The following is a 16451-nucleotide window of genomic DNA, read 5'->3' as shown; positions in this document are numbered from 1 at the left end:
CCTTCCCACCTAAATTTATCAATTGCAGGATCGATCTAGAGGATAAAAATACATCATAGACCGTAAGATATCTCATAAATTATATTGTATATTGTTACTGTAATAAAAAGGACTTTATGACGTTGTTGAGAAAAAGGAATATTCTTTCCTCACCTCTGTCCCAGTAGATTTACATAATTCGGTATATGCTTGTAAAGCTTCTTCTTTCTGCTTTGGCAAGCTTTCGTAAGTCTTACTTACTTTGCTACCCTCGTCGGCGTGGGGAGTCCATGTTGTTGATGACGAAGATGGGACAGTTCCTTCGGTGGCTGAAACAGCCCACATGCATCTTGTATTAGTCGGCTTAATCATGATGCATGACTACTCACCTGACGACTGAAGATAAGAGTTCACATCAACATAGTAATACGCGGGGTTGCTGCCCTCAAGAATTCTTCAGCATCGAATTGGAATTGGGAGGGTATTTGAGCTTGATCGTTGCTAGTATTGGTATTTGTGCTGTTCATTCCGTGCTATGAAGCTACCTTATGGTAGAAACGAATAAAGGATAATAATTCTAAGGGATAAAGTGATGAATCACATTGGCGAAGACTCGTCATTGAACAGCTTATATAAGATCAACAGGTTACAAACGGGATGAGAGGTTACAATCAACAAATACCGGCCTACCTTTATTATCCAGAACTTGTACAGTAATTGCGATATTCAGTATAAATTGTGTCCTAGAGCTTCTTTCCGACAAAGAATGACATATTGCCTAGAAGAGCAACAACGACACCAAATGATATGATTCTCCTATCTTATACCTGAGAAGTCAGTAGATCCATTGACATATAATACAGTAACGGAGAATCACTCGGAAGCTCTTGTAGGTTTTTCTCGAGGTACCACCACCTCCTACCTGAAAGGATCTCATTGAGAAGAGCCTTAAGACTAATCAAATTCCGCTGGTTCCGTGAATTATATTGGTTTAACAAATCGACTACTAGCTGGCGATACCTTGTCTGATGCATATCCAAATCAGCATCATGTTGTCCCAATGGTGACGATAAATGATAGACGAATGAATGGTATGTCACCCTATGAAATATCCGGTATTCGATCGCGCAGACCCTGTTCCATGGTGAGGAGCACCTCAAATCACATGTTCACGATCAATCGAAATGAAATGTTTATTTTGGATGGACATTTTGAACATCTTATCTTGGCTTCATCTCATCTCAATTGATATAAGGTAGTCACTCTATCTGATCAGTCAGCCTACTTCACTCAGACCAAGCTATATCATGAAGCATACAGCGGCATATTTACATCGGTAACACAGCAAAAATGACATCAACCCATCATCGGCGTCCATCACATTCCTCTACCAGTCACCACCTCCCACCTTTATCTCCTTCCATGTCCCGTCCTAGACCTATCCCACCTACCAACCCACCTGAACCTCCTCTAACACTCTTACATTCTACCACATCACCAATCACACCGTATCGTACTACCTCCCATGCTCCGAGGGAAGATGACGATGAAAAGGGGAAACGGAAGAGGAAATGGTGGAGGGTCAGATTAGGGTACGGGATGTACAATGATATAAGGAATAGGATACCTTGGTATATAAGCGATTGGACGGATGCTTGGAACTATAGAGTTATACCTTCCACATGGGTACGTCTACTTCTTCCCCTCTTGACTTGCCTGTAGCCAGACCATCGGGAGAGGGAAAAGCTAATGGTAATGATAAACACAGTTCATATTCTTCGCAAACGTCTTGCCGGGCTTAGCATTCTCTTTAGATCTCATAGTGAGCTAAAACGCTATCCGATGTGATGCGCAATCAGCTAACAGGACACTGTCAACAAGGAAACTACAGGTCAATATGGTGTACAGGAAGTTTTGCTATCTTCTGTGAGTAACCGAAACCCACTCGTATACCGCTTCCGATCCAGTAAAGTTGCTTATATTGTCGTCCTGCAAACCAACAGTTCATGGCTGCTTTTGTCGCTTCTTTCTTGGGTGGTCAACCGTTATTGATATCTGGAGTGACGGGTAAGTTGATACGCCTTCGTGAACCATTGTCCAGTGATCTTCGAATGTTTTGAGGAGGTATACTGCCTTCATAGTCAGCACGCCTCGTGAGAGAGAAATCAAGCTTACTGAACTACTCGTCCAGGTCCCATAACGGTCTTCAATAAGACCATATACGATATATTTGAGAACAAACAGAATGGACCCAATTATCTTCATTTTATCGGTTGGACGTACCTATGGGCAGCGATATTTCATTGGGTAGCGGCCGTCATGAATGGTAAGCCTGTCATCCGTATCTATATGCTTCCGGCATTGCTCATATCGTTGTGTCCTTGTCGGTGGTAGCTGTCCAAGGTCTCAGATATGTCACTCGATTCTCATGCGATACATTCGGGTTCTACGTTGCAGCTGTATATGTTCAGTATGGGATACAAGTGGTCACACGGCAGTTCGGCCAAACCTCAACACCAAGCGCCTTCTTGGGTATAATGTGAGCGATAGTCCTTGATTGCAAATCAAAACTTCCGGAATACATTTAAGGCTGATCGTTCTTGTATGGTGTATATGCAGCCTAGCGATCCTCACTCTTGTCTTACCACACTATTTCAACTCAGTAGCGAAATCAGGCTATATAAATAAACACTTTCGAAGGTTTTGTGCGGATTATGGTATGCCAATTACCATCATCGCTATGACTGGTCTAGCATATTGGGGTAGGTTCGATCAGTGAGTGTTCTTCAATTTTCTCTTACTATTCTTGAGAACATCAACTGAGTGTATCGCTCCTGGTGGAATCAGATATGTATTAGAAGATGGTATGACTCTTCCCACCACGCCGACTTCGTTCCAACCTGCAAGTGATCGGCCTTGGCTCGTTAGGTTCTGGCAATTAGAGGGTAAATGGGTGGGAATCGCCTTACCGTTCGGTTTTGTACTATTCATACTGTTCTACTTCGATGCGAACGTATCTGTGGGTGTTTTAGCTTTCTCTTCAGATTTGTCCACTCAAGCAAAAGCTGATATTGCCCTTGGATCAGTCGTTGATTGCTCAAGGCTCAGAGTATCCTCTACGGAAACCACCAGGATTTCATTGGGATTTCTTCCTATTGGGAATAACAACATTCATAGCTGGTTTACTGGGCATACCAGCTCCCAATGGTAAGCTGCATTTGTAGTCTTTATGGAAAGCAGCTAACATGTCATGAATCAGGTTTGATCCCTCAAGCTCCTTTACATACCGCTTCGTTGGTGGTCATGGGCTACGAGGATGATTCCGCTACTTCGTCCACCACTGCCATCTCACCTACACCGGAAAGGTCTTCATTGGACCGACGAGAAACTCAAACGGATATACAGTTGGGAGAAATGGAGAATGGCAATGGTAATAACCTCAGTAAGGCAGAACAGAACGGTTTGAAAAGAAGAACGAGTATTCCCGCAAGCGAGATTCGTCGGAGAGGTAACCCCACCAAGGGCGAGGATATCATAACGAGGAACACGAAGAAGGATGAAGACCGAAGGGAAGTACCTGTTGCCGTGGTGGAACAGAGGGTATCGAATCTCGCTCAAGGATGTTTATGTGAGTGCACCTTCTTCCAAAACTATTTGAATATGATATACGCTGGATCAACGGACTGACGGATTGGTCGCCGCTCACAGGTCTGATACTCATGACTAAACCGTTCGAGCATGTCCTAGGGTTAATTCCCAAAGGAGTTTTAGCGGGATTATTCGTAAGTCCACCTGATAAATCCATACTGAATGACTAGAGCTCTGGCTCATACTTTGATTGGTATAGTGGTATATGGGATCCGACGCACTGTTGACATCAGGAGTAACAGCTAAAATTCTTTATCTGATAAAAGATAAAAGGGCTACAAGTCCATCCGAACCATTGCATAATGTTCGAAAGAGCAGGATACTTTGGTTCACTATAATCGAATTGATCGGATTTGGCGCTACGTTCGCCATCACGCAGGTGAGTCAATATCCCTCCTTCATATTTGAAGCGGCATTGCTAATGTACGGGTTTGTGTGATGTAGACAATGGCAGCGATAGGATTCCCAATTATAATCATGTTGCTTGTACCTCTCCGGATATTGATCGTACCCCGTTTGGGCTTTAGTGAGGATGAGTTAGCAATCTTAGATGGGGCCGTAGCGAGTCCATTTGTGAGTCGACACTTTTTTCTGACGTAGAAAATGTTGAAGGAGTTTCTTCTTGCTGACGATTGCGAATTGTCGTATCTATAGACAATGGAATCTGTGGGAGGATCTATATAATCTGTAATTATCATCTAATCATTATTACTTGTATTCATTTCATCATTCGCACATATCATAAAGACATACTTATATAATATAGTAGACATAATAATCCTCATGAACCCATATATTTGCGCAATCCTTCGGATATGATCATCATTTGAAATACCAAAGTTACGGTTTCAAGCAAGACACAAAAATATAAAAATTGCATCCCAAGATATAAGATATATAATCATGCAAAGTTCGTTATGAGGCAATTGTATCTTTTAGGCGTTTTATGTTTCTTATACTGTATGACTGTATGAAATCCAAGACTCCATCCATAAATGTCTTCATGATTCTATCTATATACACTAACATTCTAAATTCCGACCTACAGAAAACCAACATTTCAAGATTAGTACGATTGCATATGATGAATAAATTGTTTTAGATGAAAATGTAAATATGACTCACCTCATTCTGCAATAAGAATCCGACTCTTCTTTGAGATTTCGGTGCTGTTCTACCACCTGTCGTCCTCATTTCCTGACACACGAATGAATCTGGTGGACCAGCCCAATCTTCTAATACGTAATTACCTGAATCATGAGCTGGATCATCTCCGTGCGGTCCACCAAACAGATCCAGTGCCAATTGAGTATGTGACACGCCGCCGTAGGTGGTGATACATCGGGGGTTGACCAATATTCTAGCAGGGGTAAAAGCAGAGTTGGGAATGAGGAAAGCTGAAGCAGGAAGTTCTTGGGGTTTTAAAGGTTCTGGTGCAGGGTTGGCAGCATCTTCAGCCATTGCATCTACATCCGTACCTGAATCTTCATCTTCTTTACCTCCTTCAGCACGTTCTTCGACTTTCGGTTCATCCCTCTTACCCAACTGAACAGCAGATTCAGCTTCCAGTCCCAAATCGCGTTGGTGAACATCGAAATGTTCAGATAAATCCCTTTTGTGTGCTCCATTCAATTTCTGATGACCCTTCTTACCGCCTTTCAAACCACCTCTAGCAGCGTCCGTCCATAGATCCCGACAGAACCACATCTGCGTAGAATCCATACAGGCCATTTCGGGATCCCAATTAGGTTGTTCTTGCGTAGTGGACAAATTGTGCGATAAGGGCGATGCTCGATAGTGGATATCTCGATAATATGATTGTTCAGGATCAACTACGTGAGTACCGGATTCACAACAATATACTTGGAATGGTAAATGGTGGGTGAATCGCTCGGTACCTGTCTTATCTCGTGGTGGACCTGCTTCGGGTTTAGAGTTGGATTTGGCTTGTCGGAAGAGGTTACCTTCGATATCTCGAGTTCTCCATCTGGCATGGTGATTCAATCATGTTAGTATCAACACCAACTTGACCACTTTGCACGTGAAGAGATAGCTTGTAGGAGGGTCACTGTGAGATATGCAGGGTAAATAACTCACCGATCAGAGAAGATGAAGAACCCATTATGTTCTGCCCAATCCATTCCACAAACCATCGCCGCATTGTTTGCCTCACTAACCCTCAAACTTTCCAAAACATCATTGGGACATGTGAAACCTTTCAACCAGACTACTCTGTGGAACTTGATCGATCTTCTATGCCAGAGTTCATGTAAAGGCTCCAAAGCCAAATTTCTAGCCTCCGCTTCTTCTAATGGGTAATAAGTGGCCGCCGGATCAACAGTCATAGGTGGAACTCTTCTGATTCTAAATGCTATACCTAAGATAGTCATGACCGCTTCGCAGAGATCTGCTAGAGTAGGAGTGGAATCGGTCGAAGCTTGATCTAACATCGAGACGAATAAATTCCTTGTACCTAATCTTCTTGCTAATTGAACGATGATTGCCAATTGATCCACTAAGAAATGGTCTGCGGAGTGGATAACGATAGCGATGTAGTAAAGATGGTCTTTCGAAGCCAGATCTTCATAATGATCATCTCTACTGTTTTGTCCAAAAGGTCTGACCAATGTTGGACAAGCTGATGCTACCCACCCGTTGAATTGTAGTAGATCATCTATCACCGTTCTCATCACTTGAGTATCCAAATGAGCAGTGTCCTTTCCAGTGATGAAAGGTTTCTGGAACCTAGTCCAAAAATCTAATAAACCTTCTGAAACTTCCTGATCAAACATATCTGGTCGATCATCTCTACCTTGTCTTGATTGCAGGAAAGGATATTTCGATACGTCGAGGTATTTGTCATTCATCAATACCCTCTCAAAAACACCATGCGATTGGATCTCCTCTGATGGCGAAGACGAAGAGAAGAACAGTGCTCGAATGACCAAGATTCCGAAGAAGGCCAAGGCGGCTCGGATGGCCAATCGCTGAGTATGAGGAGTAAAGGTGATGGATGGGGTGGAAGGAGTGGGCATGCTGGGCGAGTTGGTAGTAGGTGATAGAGGACGTCGTCGACGAGATTCACCGATCCCCAAGTTGGGGAAGATAGGCGAGGCTGCAAGTAAATATATATTAGCTTTTGGTCAAGCACAATATACTAATGACCTGAGGTGTGTGGCATACGATAAGAGTATAGAAAAAGAAGAGTAGAACGATCATCACGTACAGGAAATTTTGTCAGGTGCTCACGAGCTACCTATTGTAGCTCGATCACGCAAAGTACAACGGAGTACTATCTATAGTCGTGTGGGGATAGGGATAGGCGAGCAGGAAGATCTGTCTGTGCTCCAGGATCTAGAAGATATGGCGGTTGGTGATCTGATCTGCGGTGGGATCGGACGAGGAGTTCCTAGCACTGCTTTCAGGATTCGTTGATGTCGACTGCCAGGTCGGTCTGGTGATCTAAAGAGTAACGATCAGATGGTCTTGGCCAGCTCGTAGCTGTATCTATCTATGAAATGTCTTCTATCATCTCGAGCAATGACTACTGATGAGGGATAATCCGCGTCAAAAGGCAGCATGAGCATGGTCCAGGAACCGAACAAGCGCGTCCTTCAGATTGAATGGTCTATTTCCGAGTGTGGCACATCGATGGGCAGATGTGGCGAGGCGGTGTGGTGAACTGTATCCATTCCGTCTCCAGCTTCTTTTGATCATCAAGCCATCAGCAAAATTTCTAGCGAGGTGGTACACAAACAGAGCAGCTCCATGGTCACTTAGGAATGCTGACCTGGGCATTCAGCAATGACCAACTTGTACAGCTCTGAAGGATTCGACAGATCGACCATAAAGGAGATCCTCCTTTAATGTCGAGCCGCAGAAGCGTATGGTCTCTCTTTAGTCCTCATTGGCTGCCTTTTGGGATGTTACAAAGGAGAATCAGGTCATCCTCGAACTTTCTCCTACTTCCGATGAGCGCGGCACAACTCTTTCACTTAAGACCTAGTAGCTCAAATAGCGTTACTTTTATGACTCAATGCACCTATCATCTTATCCCACACATTCAATTGCCCGCTTCATAGCTGCAGCGATTGCAAGCCCTCAAGATCATGGACCCACAAGATGCAAATCTATATTATCTTAAATTCTACCTTCAGGAGGTATCTGATTCCGGGGATAGACGGTCCTTCCCGGATCCCTCAACCTATCTGGCGACTCAGCTCAACTCTTGCTTAACTGACGATCCTTATTTCTATTCCGCTCAACCCGAATGTGTATTCCCTCCTTCAGGTAATCAAGAAAGCCTCCATGCAGACCATTACTGGCCCAACAACACTAAATTTTCACGCGAAGATGACCAGTCTGAATTTCCACAATGGGAAGTGCAAGGTGCTATGGAACGCTTTCCTCCTACATCTGTGCGATCTGATGATTTCAACGAGGTGTCTTTCACGACAGTTGCAATTGGTGAAAGTCGAGCAGGCCGACCAAGGGGTTAGTTCAGGTATGACACCTGAACATCCAGGATTTTCAGCTGATAGAAGAGATACCATAGAAACAAACAGACTCTGAAGCTTCCCACTCTTCTAGGGATAAACGCAGGAAGCAAGGTGAGATGAAATCTGGATGAGATGATATATGACTAATCAGAAGTCAACACAGTAAGAAACGCTCAAAGAGCATTTCGAAACCGTCAGAAAGAGCACACAGCTCTGCTAACTAGCCAACTGAAAACTCGCACTGCCCAATTAAGGAATGCGATGAAGCGGATCGAATTTTTAGAGAGCATTTGTAGAGATTCTGGTATAGAGTGTCCTCCGTGGGATTTTGGTGGCTCGAGTGAGGTGCTTGATAGTAGTTCTCCCCGAAAGGAGCTAGGAATCTTGCATATAATTGCTATAAGGATTGGTGTTATCATAGAGAACCCATAAAACGTATTGTGAAACTCTATAACCCTTTCAACGTCTGTGCTCACAAAGGATAACATCATGTCGGTCTGCCCATATCATCCTTCAAATACATTGCACTGTATTGTACTTGCATATAGAGGGCTTGGTGGAAGTTGGTCCCCCTTCTTTCGCCAGCCTTTCGAACGTCTCCTAGGCGGTACAGAGTCTTGCTACATCTGCAATACATCCACTACCTTGCTATGACTACCAGTCGATTCAAGAAATGGATCCAAACGAATCGTTCAGACATGCTTTCCCTCATATTCCGGGATACGAGGATGATCCTGACATCCAGCGCCTTCCTTAGCTTAGCCTATGCCACTCAATCATACCATTCTTGGTCAACAGAGCCTGCAGAACATGTTCCTCAACAGACACACGAGCCGGTATCTAATCCGTTCCAGGAGATCACAACGTCACCAGCTCAGACGGTTATCGTCGAAATTGGCAACTTTGGAATAGCCGCCCCGATGGTACACCTCACGAGTATAACCCTGAAATTCCTCGACGATCCAGGGAGTCTGGGGGGAACACCGATACCCTTGCACCTCCAACGACGGAGCCGGAACGACTCTCTGACGTAAATGATTCGAGATCGGAGGAGCCGGTCTCGAATGGAAGAAAAGGGGGACGACAGCCTGTGAGTATAGCTGAATCCAGTACGAGTACATCAGAAACATCAGCACACCGTGTGGAGTGGGATGAGTTGGATCTTGAGCTTTTTCAGTACTGACATTAAACTGTACTTTTAGGGATAGAAAGAATTGACAACCACCAATGTGGCCGACATGTCCTCAAAAGACAAGATAAGACCCCAGCGTGAGTGCGGAGAAACACAACGATATGTATGTACGTGACCGCCACTAACGTCCGTCTGTTCGTCGAAATTTTGCTGCAGTACTGGTGAATGGACGAGCACATCGACAACGTAAAAAGAACGATCATGAACTTCTGACGAGCAACCTTGAGGCAAGTGAAACCAACTACAAGGCTGCCTTAGACAGGATTTCTATTTGGAAACGATCTCTAATCTTTCTGGGGGCGAATACGAAAGATGGTCTCTGAACGGCGAACAGAAGGCAGGAGTGATGCCATACTCTGCCTTGAACATCAGTCAGTAGGGTCATGCATGAACGGGGCGGTGATCAGAGCGTCAGTGTGCGCTGGACAGCTGAATTGCAGATATTGTGTGCTGTGCATGGGGGTGCATTTTATGACAAGTCATCTCGGATTGCAAATGAGAATCAGGGTGAGTCATCGAGCAGGTAGATACATGTAGTACAGCTTTGGCCTGATACGTTAACGACACTAGAAACGAGTCAGTGCCAGAAGGTTGGGAGAACAGAAGGAGAAGATGATGAGCAGGCCTGGAACATGATACATTAGAAGTATGACTCACCTTTCAGCTGATGAGGGCAGGTCCTCAGAATGACAAAGCAAGGAACGTCGGAGAACGAACGGCAGCATCCACAACGATCATCTCTTTCACTATTTTTATCTGCTCTCCGCACGACAATATACATACATATTGACCCCTCGTATCTTTGAGACTGACTACTTCTATAACATAGTCGGATTCTGTCTGAATCATGGATCAAGGCGGATACGGCTCAGAGGACTTTCATCGATTTCACTACAATGCTGGCTCCGTTGAGGACCCGCATTGGATTCCAACGCATGGAGGACCGTACCTTGCGTGGACAGGCTATCCTTCTCAGTCCCAGTCTGCCTACAGCCCTCAGACAGCTGGGACATCTTATAATGCAACACGTCCATATATGTATACTCACCCCTCCTCTGGTCATGTTGACAGACATATGAATGATTCTGTCGGATTTGACAGTGCCTCAGCTGATGTTTGGACTGATACACCATCAAGCAGAGCTGAACCAGAGGCAGAACAAACACAAGTGAGTTATGAAGGGTGTCAAATCACAAGGTGAAAACGCTCTTGAAACTTCATAGTTGATGATATTGTATGATATCGTAATCACACAGCAGGAGTCTTCGGTCAATGTAAGCTTAAATGCTAAGCAGAGGAGAAGGCACCAAAGTATGTACAGAATGGTATGATTATCATACGTGAAATTCAACCGGTGACTACCTAACGTTTACAGACCTGGTTGCCCAGAAAGCATTTCAACAGCGCAAGAAAGATAAAATGGAGCATTTGGAAAGGAAAAACCGGTCCCTAAAGACCCAGCTCACAGCAAGTAACGCAAGGATCACATACCTGGAAAGCTTATGTACATCCCATGGTATCCCGTTTGTTCCGGCAGACTGGACACTAGGGTCTGCTAATGTTCAGCCCGAGGATCCAGGTGAAGAACTTTGATTGGACTTCTTTCCATAGAGAATCGGATTGTGGGGTCGTGGCTTAATTGAGGATCCAGATTCAGTATTCTTCTTTTTTCCAGCAAGTTGATGTAAAGTATGTGCCTGTCAATCATTGTGCCTTCTGGTCAGTATACATGTTTGTGCAGCTGCTTAAGCGCATTGTTGCCGCGCTCTTCACAAAGCGAGAGTCGTCCAGTTTAGTCGTTAGCGTGACCTTGCAAGCCCCACTGTCCAATCCGACTTTCCACACTATGGCTCAATGTTGTCCGAGATCTATGACGATTCCGGCAAGACCTTAGTCAGCTGAATATTGAGCGTATGATGAGGCACAAAGGCCATCATCCTTTGATTTACGAAGTGTGGCACGACGTCCTCCGTTGATGCCGAGCTACACTTCAGACTCAGGTACAGGGCAGTAACTTGGTAAGGTTCTGCTAACCCACTTTATGGTTATATATAGCTAATATCAAATGAGAATAAACCACGATCTAGTGAGTATATGTTATGTCAATGTGAGATTATCAGTTACCATTTGTGCTGAGATCAGACGCTGTTAGACGCAAAGGCAAGCCGAGATTTCCGAAAACGTCAAAAGGACAAATTGGGAGGGATCCCAAAATTGAAACAAACGATAGAAGAACAATCAATCACGGAGAATCGAAAGATTAGAAAGATATATAGAATCATTGGGTCTATTTGTCTCCGAACCGGAGCTGTCCAGGGATTTCGATTTTGGTCAAGGAGAAGAGACGACTCAATACTAGTCTCGACTTTCTCTATCCGTTTGGGTTCATTTATGGCTTTGTGAACCTCCTACAGTCCCGCAGTTATTCAGTTGAGTAGTTTTCTAGATCAGGAGAAGGTTGTTCATGTACTGTACAGAGGACATATTGTACAACGTCATTTTCCCATTTTTACTCGGGATTTCCAGTTTCTTTGCCCTTCACTTCCTTGGGCAAACCAGGAGAAGTATGACTGATATGTATATGTGTCAGAGAATACCCTTGATATCGATATGGTTTCCGTAAGATTAGTACTGTCTCGATAGCTAGTCTCAGAACGACCAAGTATCTAAGTCACAGTTCGCGATTAAAAGGTGAAAAATGTATCACCTGCCAAAGTCGGGAAATTACTTGTAAATGTATCAGAAGAGGAGATAATTCCTTGTGATAATTGCAAAAGTAGGAAGAATCGAAGTTGCAACCCAGCAGAGAAAGGGACCTACAGTGAAATGTTAGAATGGCTGTCAAGTATATGCATACAACATTGGTAAGATGATGGGTTCCTGTATCGATATATTTGTGATTGTGATGTTTGTTGGGGTGTATGAATGATTAATTTGTATCTAAGAATGTTTGAGTACCGAACAACGTCTTAGCAGCCGCAACGATCTACCGAAAATATACAATGTTACAATCAGCAACCTCAACTGCAAGTCGAGCATGTTGGAACTCACCTCTTCTAGGATATTACAGACCTCTCCCAGCGCTTCATTCTCCGCCATAGCATAAAGGATAGCCATCTCAGCTTGATAGTCCACCTCCCCATTACCTTGAGCACTGGAAGACCGGTTCATCGTGATAGGCGAAGGTGAACTACTCCTATTTCTACCTCGTATATCTTCTTCGCTGAATGTATCTCTGAACGCACGTATATCTCGAGCATGTTGGTCGGTGACTTCCATTAATTCCGATAGAGGTGATCGAGGTGTAGGGAGAAATTGGGGGAGAGGGGAACGAGAATGGAAGGAATGTGCGCAAGCCCATAGGTTAATCAGGATAGTTGAGATCTGAAATAAAGCTTTAAATCAGCCCGGCCCGTCTCACATTCATGAGAGGAGCGATCCCAGGTACATATTTACACTTACCAGTTCCCTTCGTATGGGCAAAACATCCAATACTGTCGCTTTCCTGGGGACACTGAACCTCAATAACCTAATCTCTACCAATGTCTCCAATAGTCTTTCACTGGCATCGATGATTTCCGAATACAATCTGACCGGTCGAGGAAGTAGGGAGATCTCTTGTCTTTGTATGGCAACTAGGGTTCGGGATAATGCAAATTCGCGCTGATCGAGCAGGAATTCGTCATCAGCTATCAAGAATATGCTGGAAGCACTCAGACTACTCACTTTAATTTTAGCTTCCAGGTCGTCGTACTGCTTATCGTCGACCCTGTAAACGAGAGATGACCGGACTAGATCTCTACGATAGACAGTCGATCAGCTATCCCACCTCAGATGTGGTACAAATTATATAGCTGCTTACCTGCTCATTCTCAGGTCTACGCGTGGTCAAATCCTAAATCAGCATCATTTCCATCTCCAATTGCAGATACAACCTGGCGACGGTCAAGGGACTTACAAAACTCCGTAATTCTCTCCATAGTCCCACCTACGGCTCTGAAATACTGTACTCTCGCATGAACCGGCCAGACAAAGGACCCAAATAGTACAGCAGCAAAGGTACCAATCATGATATCCGTGAACCTATACCAAGCTAAAGTGAAATACGTTTGACCGTGTGATTCGTTCAGATACGTTATGAACAGTAAAGGGGGTAAAGTAATTCCAGTTGATACACCCAGACCTGGAGTTGAGGTGTTGAAGAGGATATGCCACGAGATAGGTACGGTACATGCTGTTGCTAGTACGACAAGAGCGTATGGGTTTTCATGGGCTATTATTGCGCACTGTGCAGTGACGACGAGATCATTAGCATAAGTGAACATGGTGGGCTTATGAAAATAAGGATTATGAAAATTACGGATCACTGGCTATGGCTTGATGGATTAATCACTCACGATGTACCCCACGACAGCTCCGATGAAACATCCCAACCCCCTCAAAAACCCAACTTTCAGAATCGCACCGGTAGTATCTTCCAAGACGAACATGTAAGAGACAACCATCCATCCTCCACGAGAGGTATCATACCACTTTCTTCCAGCATGATCAGAAGGTAAGAAGGCTGGTATGGAAAGGAGCGAGATTCCTAGAACCATTTTGAGGGAAAAGAGGACATGTCTTGAGTGTTTGAGCTGATGGAATAACCGAGATAACATGATTCGGGCTGTTCTTATGAATTAACATCAATATTATCTGCAGAAAGAGATTGGTTACTTACCTCTGACAACTCGGTGTTGATCCCATCCTCTTCTCCAAAATCTACTAATACTGTCTCTCATATCCCCATGTTCAGTAACAGGCGATCGTCGATGATGTAAGGTCGCAGTGACGAAATCCATATCCTGGTATTCTTTCGTTTCATCCTTAGGTTGTTCTTCCTCCATCACCAAATCGGTTTCGTCTATGCGCCATGCAAGATTATGTATCAGCTTAAATGACCAAATGGCCGTCCATTGTACTATTTCGACCAGACGTACTAGGTGGTTGTCCGTCCTGTGCATTCGCATCATCTTCATCCTTATCATGTCTCATCCATCCCAGTCTGAAAATTGCTATCCAGCTAAAAGGTGTGATTTCTCTGGCTCCCATTCCAATGACCGTGTTTGTGATTCCATGAACATCCCGAGCCAGATCTAAAAGAGCAGTCATGTAAAAAGCTAATCTGAACCTATCCTTGTTTTTCAATAGATTCGTCACGTCTGTCGATTCTGAGAATGATACATGTGGGTGTATCGGATTTGGTGTCAGAGGCGAATCAGAAGAGGTCGATTGGGTATGTCGCAGATCATCGACTCTTCCTCCTTCAGGATTCAAGCCTTTCTCTGTCCCACTCAATAGAGTTCCCAAAGCCCTCTGAACGTCGGTTAGGACATCTTCCAGATTGACTCTAGCATCGAACAACTCTTCCCTCGTTTTCGCATCCTCCACCTTATTTGCACCTGCCCAGTGGAACTTTTCTGCGAGCGTGAAATTAACAAGTTGAAGTGAATCTACGATAGCTTGTACAAGATGCTGACTTGCGTCCTTCAGATCAGGTCGGGTGTTGAGCGGTATACTCCTATGCGAGTCCGAAGGTCTACCGTAGCTACTAGTAAGATGTCGTAACTTGTGTCTGGGCCAGGTATCACCACCCGCTGCTTCTCTCTCTGATGATATCGACGCTCGAGATCGATGTCGACTGAAACTTAACGATCGGCGATGTTTGGGTGTACCGCCGGCCACGCTACTCGGTCTTGAAGGCGGGAAAGATTTCTGAAGAGCAGCCTGAATACGTTCTCCAGGTGCATGACTTGTTTGACCAAGTAATGGGTTCCTCTGAAGCTTTTGCAGTGATTTGATGACTGCTAATAATGATGTCGATTGACGTTCCAGCAGCCTACTATCCTTAACGTACGATGCACTCGATATGTGGAGATTCGCTACGATACCTTTCAACTGCTTGGCGAGTTTGTCTTGATCAGGTGTTTCTGATGGTTGAGTTTGAGCTTCTAAGGTATTACCTGAGCCATTTTCGATCTTGTTACGTCTGCCATGTTGATGTGCAAGGGGATGGTCTACATCTAACAAGTTTGATATAGATAAGGGAAGCAGTGAACATATCGTTTTCACTGTGTTATCGATCTGTACGCCGATCTGATTGTGAGATTGATGAGGTGCCAATAGGAGGGTGGGGAGAAAAGCGAAGACAGCGGAAAATATCACCACGTAGAATTGTTGTAGGAAATGGGCTGCTGTAAGCTAAATGGGAGAAAAGAGGACTGTGAGTGATGATTTCCATGTCACAAGCATAGTCCAAAGATACACTCACGTGCGTTATGGACTGTTGACTAGTCAGCATGAAGATTGGAAAGAAGATCGCAATTTTGGAGAAAGCATTCAGCCGACGGGATTTACTACGTATAAATCCAACTAAACACCAAGATCAACATCAGGATACTTTCCACCAAAGATAAGAAGGTACAAGCTTACCGATCAATGCTAGCAACGCAAGACCCAATCCAAGAATCGCTCGACTCTCAGCTGAATCTGCCCCATACTTCCTTCCACACCATGCAGCAACTGCCAAGGTCGCCGTAGCCCATACAATTCCAAGTATACCACCTATCGTACCGAGAACTGAAAGCGCATAAGTCAGCTATGCATCGTTCCTTGTGAATTCCTGAGGAGACAGCTCACCAGTCGCTTCTAGCTGTACACTTATCCTACCTCTCGGGAAGAAAAAAATGAGGTTCGAAGTATACACAAGAAACGCCCACCTGCGAGCAGACAAGTGGCATTAGCATATCGATAATGCTACCTGGCACGAATGAAACTCACTGCCCGGCGATCTTAGACCAAGGTCTGATTACTACGAATACGAAACTCAAAAAAGCACACAGAGTCGGTATAGCCAGGAGTCGTATCCTGTTTAACCAGTCCATCGTTTCTCGTTTCTCAATACTACTTGATGATTACAAGAGTCCGTATATCCCAAACTAATTCGATTTGCCCATTGTTATCATTCTGCTATTCTATGTTGTTGCTATACACACTTTCTATTCCATGGCAATTATAATGGGTCTATTGATACAAGCATGTTGTGAAGTGAGAAAGTGAAATTCTGATATCTTATTCCAGCTGAAGATGGGTTT

General features: G+C 44.3%; 3 protein-coding genes across 3 annotated transcripts; 1 reads left to right on the top strand and 2 right to left on the bottom strand.

The window, feature by feature from the left end:
• Positions 1 to 1329: 1329 nt before the first annotated feature.
• On the top strand, positions 1330 to 4311 carry V865_006571 (uncharacterized protein; the record flags this gene model as incomplete). The annotated part of the gene is made up of 14 exons (XM_066230329.1): positions 1330 to 1665; positions 1748 to 1801; positions 1861 to 1905; positions 1983 to 2046; positions 2171 to 2305; positions 2374 to 2518; positions 2599 to 2754; positions 2827 to 2998; positions 3066 to 3186; positions 3239 to 3607; positions 3688 to 3761; positions 3827 to 4006; positions 4072 to 4200; positions 4282 to 4311. 14 exons carry the CDS (start codon positions 1330 to 1332, stop codon positions 4309 to 4311), a joined length of 2010 nt encoding a protein of 669 aa, XP_066086426.1.
• Positions 4312 to 4725: 414 nt separating this feature from the next.
• On the bottom strand, positions 4726 to 6662 carry V865_006570 (uncharacterized protein; the record flags this gene model as incomplete). The annotated part of the gene is made up of 2 exons (XM_066230328.1): positions 4726 to 5614; positions 5725 to 6662. The coding sequence occupies 2 exons, from the start codon at positions 6660 to 6662 to the stop codon at positions 4726 to 4728; spliced, it is 1827 nt and encodes a 608-aa protein (XP_066086425.1).
• Positions 6663 to 12247: 5585 nt separating this feature from the next.
• V865_006569 (uncharacterized protein) lies at positions 12248 to 16241 on the bottom strand (the record flags this gene model as incomplete). Its single annotated transcript, XM_066230327.1, has 13 exons — positions 12248 to 12304; positions 12370 to 12702; positions 12781 to 12981; positions 13045 to 13117; positions 13181 to 13196; positions 13277 to 13604; positions 13716 to 13984; positions 14039 to 14221; positions 14298 to 15558; positions 15629 to 15729; positions 15790 to 15936; positions 15997 to 16076; positions 16138 to 16241. The coding sequence occupies 13 exons, from the start codon at positions 16239 to 16241 to the stop codon at positions 12248 to 12250; spliced, it is 3153 nt and encodes a 1050-aa protein (XP_066086424.1).
• Positions 16242 to 16451: the final 210 nt, after the last annotated feature.

The sequence above is a fragment of the Kwoniella europaea genome, chromosome 2 (assembly GCF_036810445.1).
Source record: "Kwoniella europaea PYCC6329 chromosome 2, complete sequence".
Classification (NCBI taxonomy): Eukaryota; Fungi; Basidiomycota; class Tremellomycetes; order Tremellales; family Cryptococcaceae; genus Kwoniella; species Kwoniella europaea.
Note: the sequence above shows the minus strand (reverse complement) of the source record. Positions and strands in the feature narration are given on the sequence as shown.